The sequence below is a fragment of the Helianthus annuus genome, chromosome 16 (genome assembly GCF_002127325.2).
Source record: "Helianthus annuus cultivar XRQ/B chromosome 16, HanXRQr2.0-SUNRISE, whole genome shotgun sequence".
In the NCBI taxonomy this organism is placed as follows: Eukaryota; Viridiplantae; Streptophyta; class Magnoliopsida; order Asterales; family Asteraceae; genus Helianthus; species Helianthus annuus.
In genome coordinates this window covers 149,162,592-149,171,913 of record NC_035448.2, presented here as the reverse complement: position 1 = coordinate 149,171,913, position 9,322 = coordinate 149,162,592, and the positions used below count along the sequence as shown (strand labels likewise).

Genomic DNA, 9,322 nt, shown 5'->3' with positions numbered 1-9,322 from the left:
CTTATATGTTCTTGAAAATGAGTACAAACAATTGATTTCTATGCCCTTTAGTAAATACTTTACAAATTGTCAAAATAATGTTAAAGCAATTTGTGTTTCATGAAAGATATATGGGACATCCTCCCGTGATTAGTAAGGTACATTTATTTACCTCCCATATGATTAAACAATAAAGAGTAACAATAACTTCTTGTACTCAGTTATACCTCAAGGGACAAACTAGTATCTAGATGTCAATAATATGTTTAAGTTTTATAGTTTAGGAATGTAGTGGATATCCCTCCCAATCATGTATGAACACTCTTAGATTAAAATATTTTAATGGTACTCTCAAAATAAAAATAACAAGATAATCTAGAAAATTACTTTTTTTGTTGGGGAACAATCACAACTACTTAAAACAATATATGTTTTGTGATAGAGAGTAACTTTGTAAATAGGAACTTTTGCTCATCATGGGTCTCAACCCCTTATACCTGTGCCTCTGAAACCCCTCCTTTTGGCTCTGTCCTTGGACCTTACTAGGGGTCCTGTCTCGTGGACCAAATCAAGGGGACAATGCCTCCTTGGAACCCCTTTTAATTCGTTGGTACCAAAAATGAGAATATGATATCGAATAAGCGTGCACTTCACATCTTTTAACTTGCAACAATATTAATTCATTCAAATTTCTCTTTGGTTTTAAGTAAATCCAACTAACTAGAATAGACTTATGACATAAAAATTACCAAAGTGTGTACATGAAATATTATATAGTGGTCTTCCGATTTCATGACCCAAAGATTCCTTTTATAGATATATTTATTTTGATAGTATGTTCAAGTCAAAGTTATTAATCAAAACGTAATGATGCTATCAATGATAAGTATAATATTATCAAATTGTGCATGCATGAGGCAATATTCCTTTTCAATCAGCAGAAAATAATGCATGTCGATTATATTTTCTTTAAATAAAATATAGAAGTTAGAAAGACTAGTTTTAGTCATTAGGCCCCCCATTATTGACCAACATCTTTAGAAAATTTTGTCATTGTCCAATAAGCATACGCAATACTGACATACCGTGAATGTAATCTGCAAAAGAATGAAAGCACAGTGACCAGGGACATAAGTTTAGGGTTTATCAAAATGGGAAGAAAGTCTTTGTTTTAGGTAGGAAGAAATTGAAAATATGGGTCCTTGACATTGAATAGAAATGGTCCCCTTTGTTAAGCAGCAATAGTTACAAACATTTCTTTTAAGTACGTACTATTCATACTTTATTGTTTTGAATGGTGTAATTAATATTTTATCCTTAATTTACATTTTTCCTGTGATTTACATATATTATTCAAAACCTAAATGTTGAGAATGGCCCTTGCATAGGGATGTGGTTAATTTTTAGAGAAAAGCAACTTGGCAAACTTCACTCAAAGGTGTGTGTAAAGTTGGCAGAACTTGACCTAACATAGTAACATTGACAGGCAATTCACAACAAATGTTTATTTTTTGGTTTATTCTACAAGTTGGATGATGCACACTTACGATGTGTATTCATTTGTTCATCAAGTGTTGAGGTTTTATTCATAAAACTAATGTGTGTTGGGTTTTAAATAATTTAGAGTTTTGAATCTTTTTATTTATGATCAACTATCAACATAAAGCTTTAATGCACCGAGTGAGGCACATAACCAACGGTATTCTTCATTCTTTTGTGTGCTTTCAGATTACTCATAACTCTTATTAAACTATATCACCTAATATTTTTTTTCATTCTTTATTTCCATTAAATGAATAGAAGAATAGTGTAATAGTTTAGTTTGAATAGCATTGGTCACCAGAAGAGTCTCTAAAACAAAGGTCAAATTGTTAAAATAATTGGATGACAGAGAGAGATTTGATTTTAGGGTAAGACAACTGTCAAGGACAGAGGTAGAGTAGAAGAAAGGGGTTTATTGGAGTCACATGATAATTTATTTCAATCAGAAAGGACCTCACTCGTCAGGACATTAAAAAATAATATTAAATCGAATTAGTATACTTACCATATACTTACTATTGCATTATTTGCAAGTGGAACGTCGGGACCGACCTTAATTTTGTTGATTTTAAAGAAGAATAAAAATCCCATTTTAGAACAAAAGTCTTCATGGAATATTAATATATATAAATCCGGAATTGGTCTGGAAAAATGATGGTTTTATTCCATTTCTAAATCACACGGAACCATCCCAACTTCCATAGAAAAACAGATACTAATTCTCCATATATATAACTCTCTCTCCCTCTCTCTCTCTCTCTCTCTCTCTCTCCTGGTGAGCATCAATCACATGTTTGTTTGATTGATTTCTGGAATGTGGTAGGAAGACATTATGAAGGTATTTATAAAAGAAGGGTTGAAGCACTTAGATATTAATCCTCCACGATTTCTCTACTTGCACGAAAAAAGAATTTGGTGATCGATCAACACGAATTTATCAGTCATATACTATCTAATATTTCCTAAGTTTGTTGAGTTCTTGTGTTCAATCTGGTTATTCAGTAGTAGCTTCTTTTGGTTTTGTTCTTCAAGTTTCTTAAATCACACAACAATCACTTGGATGATTGATCAATTAATAATTTTTGTTTAATTGTTTATCTTTACATACATATGTTCATTTAACTATTTAAGCATAACATGTTCTCACTATTCAGAATTCTTTAGCCTTAGTATCCTTTCTTTTATTGGAAGATATACCTTCACAGTTGAAACTTTTCTTACACTTAAGGTTAGTTGACTTGAGTTCAATTGTTTAGGGGTTGCTCAAGCTTTTGGAATCTTTCATCATATCCCAGAAAACTGGAAAGGATTAAAGAAGTACGGTTATTGTTTGGAAAAAGGTACTAGGGTTTGAAGTTTGAACATATAGTAATTAAGTTGATTATTCTTACCTGACAACATGTTTTTTCATGCAAGATTTTTGAAAAGAAATAGTCTTATGTTTCATCACCTTCACTTCTCCTTTTTAAACTTCATATTTGATATCTAAGTGCATAGAACAATTAAAACTATTAGATTTCCAACAAATTTGATATCTTTGTTACTAGTATATTATGGAAGTAGATGAAAGAAGGTAAATATTAAATTAATTTATTAACTACCAAATTAAGTATGCTACTCTCATGGTAGGTGCAGTATACTAAAGGGGGGAATGCAAAGTGTTAATTCCTATATAACTATGTGTGTAACACTAGCTCTGGATACAGTTTATAAACATGGATTTCTTACTCCCTTCTTGGATCAACTGCATATCTTTTTTCAAAGATAGTTTGATCCATGTTTTATGCTTCCTACCTTTCTAGTCTGCTACCTTATATAATGTACAGACCACATTGTATAATTATTATAATTACAAATTGCAGGAGATTTACAGGTTTAAAACTTCAGTGGTTTAATTCCGTATAACAATAGAAAGCAACCATGTCAGAACATTTGGGTATGCTAGGGAGTAATGAGGAGGCTAGTTTTGATCGATACGGAGAAAACTCATCATCTGTTTCTTCGATAAATAAGCACGTCATATCTTTTGACTTGAATGAAGAGGCAAGCAGCCAAGAAGATAATGATTTGTCCGGAGAGGATGGAGAGAAGACTGATGAAGGAAGTTCTTCAAAGAATAGAAAAGGTCCTGTTAGGCAATATGTGCGCTCCAAAATGCCTAGACTTCGTTGGACACCCGAACTCCATCATGCTTTCGTAAATGCTATTGAAAGACTCGGTGGGCAAGATAGTAAGTTCTCTAAACTATTTCGCTATATAGAGTGTGAAGTCATAAAATTTTCCTTTTCCTTTCCATGTTAAGAATTTGATACCATCTATGATATGATGTAAAAGTATTTTAATTATTCAATTCCCACAGTTTATTTTGAAGTTTAAAGTATCACAAGTAGGATACACAATACCTACTTAATTCAATTTCTTCTTTTAATTTAGTCTTAGATTTGTTATATAAAATGGAAAACTTAACTAAAATATATATATCTTATTAATAGATGTTTAGTTGGTAGGCTCTAATTAAATAAAAAAAGGTATTTATTTTTATTAGTTGGTCAAAACATGAAATGTTTTTGGCTCTACTGCAGAAGCAACTCCCAAGTCAGTTCTCCAGCTAATGAATGTGAGAGGTCTAAGTATCGCTCATGTAAAAAGTCACTTGCAGGTAAGTAAATTCAACATTGTCATATTGACTTCTTAGAATTCTCCAGTTCTCATCAATTCTAACCAAGAATGTCTTTTTAATGTTAGATGTATAGAAGCAAGAAGCTTGATGATTCTGGTCAAGGTAAGACATGAATCTTTCTCTAGGAAAACAATTTCATTATGAGAAAGAGTAAGGTGGTCATTCAGTTACATGAATAATAAAACTTAGTTTTAGAATTAAAGGTACTAATATTACAAATGCATGCAATAGTGTAATCAAATTTATAATAAACAAACGTATCCATTATAATCTCGTTTATGTATATCAGAGTTATTGATAGGGTCTAGGGATATTTGTTATGTCAAAAATGAAATTTAAAATATGGCAAAAGAAAATCATTTTGAAATAATAAACAACTAAATCAATAGTGTATCTTAATTGGTAACTTAATTTTTAACTAAGCGATCATTTAAATACTTGGAAATAAGAAACATTTCAATAGTGTATTACGACTATAATATACCAATACGTAAATTATATTGAAAATTATCTTAGAAATGAATTATTGAACTTTTGTGTGAAGTGTCCAAAAATTGGTGACATTCTCATCAAAGAGGATTAGTGTTCAAAAAGAAATTAAATAGCAAATCTGACAAGTACACAAATTTGTTTGTGTTAATAGAATATTAAATCATCCATTTTTTAACTCTAGTCGATATACTTCCAAAAACTAAAACATATATCAATCCTTCCAGCATATTAAAGTTGAAGGGAAGTAATTAAAGATATTATACAGACTGTTTTTAAACAATGTTAACAGACTTGTTTGATTTTAAAATATCAAATTTTGGCGTAATGGTCGTTATTTTTTAACATATACTAACAGTGTAGCATCTACTTTGATTTGGTAAAGTTCTTCTAAACTAAGCAATGATCGAGCAAGTTGTTTACAACTGATGGCTGCAGCATCAGTGCTGAAACAATGCATTCTCATAAGTTTGGTTTGCAAATCAAGTTTTTTAATAGTTTAGTTGAAAGAAACATGACATTAAAACCTAGAATATGGTAATATAATAAAGCTGAAGAATAAATGATGTATCACAATTTAATACATTATTTATATACTACAGTGTTATCCCAAAGGGCGACAATGGCGATGCAAGGAAGACCGCACATATATAGCAATTTGTACTCCAGAAGTAGTCCATTCGGACATTTGAAACAACCAAATGGAGGGATCGATCTAGCAAGAAATTTAGAAGTGGGTAATTATTACTCCAGAAGTCATCTGTTGGATTCTGCTTTTAGACCAACACCAAGTGTCCAACATTTCTTGTCAAGGTAATTTTAGGTCTTAAACTCTAGGTAACTTTAAAAAAAATCCCACTTCTGATTTTTTTTCTTTGAGGTTTCGTGCATGTTTGCGTCAAAATCGGTCAGGAGTGTTTCACTTGCAAATATAAAAGTGTTTGTAAGTATGCATGTTTTAAATGAACTGCCTGTAGTGAAGAAAAAAGTGGTAATAAGCTTGGATATATTTGTGACAATTTTTGAAAGTGTGAGTAAACACGTAAACTAATACATTTTATCCAGCTCTTAAGAAAACTTTTAATAGAAAATAAAACCTTTAGTGTTGTTTCGGAAAATGTCATTAAAAGTGTTCCAACAAGGACAAGACATATTTGATTTTAGCTGTCGTCAGATCACAAACACGATTACGATTACGAGGTAGTACTTGTTACTTTCAGTTTGGTGCGCATTTGTGTCACATTTTAATGTCATAACTTATTAAAACAATATTTCTAGCTAGGGATCAGAGTAAAAGCATCCACAATGTAGTGCCAACTTCCTATGATGGAGTAATGTCATTGCTACCCAACTCTAGCTAAGGATGTTGTTTGGAGGTTTTCTTCTTCTAGATAGGTGGTCATGACAAAACTCTGTGGATCTTATATAACACTCACTCACATGTCTATAGATCTTATAAGTAACATTATATTTGGCATTAGTATTGCTTAAGCTATTATATTTGTAGAGATAAAGCAACAAGGGAATGACAAATTCAAATTGTTCAATTTGTTTAAAACGAGCTTCCTAGATCAACTAGAGATCAAAATGAAAGCTAAACCATCCTACAATGGTGGTATTTGTGTTGTTCAGTTTTTAGGGGTTTATTTGAGTAGCATTTCAAGAGGGTTTTATTGAGGTACTTGGATGGTGTTTTTAGTTTATTCCGATGATTCTTTAGGGATTGTTATTTCTAGTTTATGGTTAATTAATATTTTCTGTAACTTTTTGTTTTGCAATAATTGATCACGCCCGGATATTACTGAAAGTTATTGTTGCTAGCTAGTTTCTGAATTTTAGAACTACATTAACTTGAATGAAAGCATCTTCTGGGTGGGCTTTTGGTATCAAGTCAATTAAATTTTAAACCAAATGTAGAGCAACCACTTTTCTCAATTCTTTTTTGCGGGAATTTGATAATCACATGTGAACAAAATTCATATTATCCTTTTTCAGTTCCTAACTGTTACAAATTGTGTGTGCATCTCCATTTCTATCAAAAGGCACCAGCAATGGCTATCTAATCAAAGTCTCGTGTCATCACCGGTGAGAACAGAATTTGGACATGTGAATAATATGAGGAAAGATATCATGAATCAAATACAAGACAAGCCTTCCAATTTAAACAAATTCCAAACATTTGAGTCAAGAACCCGAAATGGGCCTATGAGACCTAGCCAATATCTGGAGGACAAGAAGTTGTGGTTTCCACCGGATCAAAGAAAAGAAAAATGGTCACCTATTATACGCAACTGTGCTAGTAGTGGCTCCTTCGATCCATTCAGTGTTTGCATTGACAAAGCAACGAATGTTGTACAGTCTCATTCATCTTTCAGTTATTCTAGAGCATTATTGAATTCACAATCTGAAGCCTCATTTCTTCATGAGGTATCATTCTTAATTTCTTGACATAGTGGGTCTTTGTTATGTTTGTATCTGAAAATTTCTAACAAGATTTCTTGTAAATTGTGTTTTCTTCAGTTACGACAAGAAAAGGGATGTCACGACAAAGAAATGAATCCTGATTTGCAGCTTAGGTTGTGCCAAAATAAAGGGACAGATGAACATCCAAGGAGTACTTCTGAAATCAATACAGCGCTCTCACTTTCTTTGAAGGAGACATGACCATCCTAGAGTAAGTTAAATACTTCATGTACATTTAGATATGTAACATCAGGCTAGACGGAGACGAGTACTTGAGATCTGACCAAGCTCATCCATAGACATAGAAGCTAGTGAGATCTGTAAGTACTTGTTTTCAATGCTATTGATTACAAGGTTTTATTTATTCCATGTTACTCGGAAACTTTTTTGGCTGTAGTTCGTTGGCATGTAAAATGGACAACGTTGTTATTGCACCTATTTATATTTTAACGAACGCCTTGTTTTCTAAATGTGGTAACCATACTTCACAAAGATACATGTCATGTTGTTGACTATCACATAGTCAGTGTTTTTAATAGATTTTCTTGTTTCATCATCCAAGGTTCATGGTTTAGGGAAATACTTTCATTTTAGTTATCCCTTTAATTAGTAGGTGATTCATATACTCTCAAATTATGTTATGACATCAATAATGGAATTACATACTCTTGTAGTGAAGCCACCAACAAAAACATTATAGCATGACAAAGAAATTGTGCAATATAGAAAAAGAAGTTGGAATTCATTTTCCATGAATGAAAAACAAACAAACAAGTGTACTAAGTAATCCCACTCATAACAAAGCTATTGATAGGGTTTAAGGATGATAGGATGGAAGCCACCATTTCCTCTATCTGAGAAGATAGAGAGGTTGCCTCCACTAAAACCCTACTCCAAAAACCTTTGCATGACATTCAAAGTATAATATAGCATCTAGATAACATATACTGTGACAATAAGCTAAAATTAAGTACAAGATAAAAAAAAAAATCTTGAATAAAAACAACTTTTAAATGAAAACTAACTGATAGGAATTTAAAGGAAAGCACAAGATAAGCCCATGCCCGTGACTCATATTCTACGCTGAGACTCCTAAGGACAGTCCAGTCAAGCAAACACAATATCAATACAAGCCTATAAAAACAAGGTGAACTTGTATAAGGGACAACACCATTATATCAAGTTACAAATTAGTATGGAGAATGTATTGTGTATCCAATGGTATGAAGAACCATACGATGGTTAGGGTCAACACCGCATTCACTAGTTAAATTGGATTACATATAAGCACAAAAGAAAACGAAAGAAACAAACCAAAATAGGAAAGGAAAATCTAGAACCAATGAAAATTCTGTGAAATAGATAAACCAAAATTGTGTTGATGAGGTCGGGAACATCGCTTATGTATTCGTGGGCAAAACTATAGTATCCACAAAATGCCAAAGTGTTCATGTCGTACTCATATAAATATTCATTTTTATTAGACTTCCATTGTTTGTCATGACCTTGATAGGATGTGTACTTTTATGCTCTATATACTGAAAGAAACGATGGTGGATGCAAATATTTTGTAAAGGTTACTTATGTAGTTTTACGGGCATTAACTTGCAAGTGGCAAGCTGAAATAGTTAAATGTTTATAATCAATATTATAACTTGAATAGTCAACAACAATCATACAGTATTCATAATAATCCATCAATGGCCAAGCTATATTGGTGGGGTCCAAGGAGGTAGAATGGTCACTGAATCCAATCATGCTATTAGGTAAAACAAATGGTATAAAACGTTTATCGTTTGTATACTAATTGAGAGGCCAACATCATGGTACGTTGAACCATTTTTTATTTGTTTGCTTGGAAATTAAGAAGTTTGAATTTTTAGTTGTTAAGGAAATCTTGATGGCAAGAGGAAAGATATTACTTTTAGTTGCTTGGAAGAAAACCTATTCTATGGATGTGTGCCATTGATACTCGAGTAGTTAATCAACTTGTGTTTTTAGGTTGCATGTTTGTAATATGGTGAATGGTGTCATTACTCTAGTTAATTGTAACTTATACATTAAAGTTTATCCTTCAGAACCCTACTTTGGTGCTTTTCCTTCATTTTTTTTTTTTTTTTTAATGTTTTCTAATAGAGAATACACTTGAATTGCTAAGAATATACAAAC

General features: G+C 32.0%; 1 protein-coding gene across 4 annotated transcripts; it reads left to right on the top strand.

The window, feature by feature from the left end:
* The first annotated feature begins 2,165 nt into the window (after positions 1-2,165).
* On the top strand, positions 2,166-7,623 carry LOC110916914 (two-component response regulator ARR18). Of its 4 annotated transcripts, none has more exons than XM_022161568.2 (8): positions 2,166-2,359; positions 2,778-2,861; positions 3,395-3,751; positions 4,104-4,180; positions 4,267-4,303; positions 5,293-5,503; positions 6,733-7,117; positions 7,211-7,623. In XM_022161568.2, the coding sequence occupies exons 3-8, from the start codon at positions 3,442-3,444 to the stop codon at positions 7,352-7,354; spliced, it is 1,164 nt and encodes a 387-aa protein (XP_022017260.1). In that variant the 5' UTR covers positions 2,166-2,359; positions 2,778-2,861; positions 3,395-3,441; the 3' UTR covers positions 7,355-7,623. The 4 variants fall into 4 exon arrangements, with proteins under 4 accessions (XP_022017260.1, XP_035841192.1, XP_035841193.1 ...); XM_035985299.1 differs by having other exon boundaries at positions 2,778-2,889; positions 3,384-3,751; XM_022161566.2 differs by having other exon boundaries at positions 2,167-2,359; positions 3,384-3,751.
* The last annotated feature ends 1,699 nt before the right edge of the window (positions 7,624-9,322 follow it).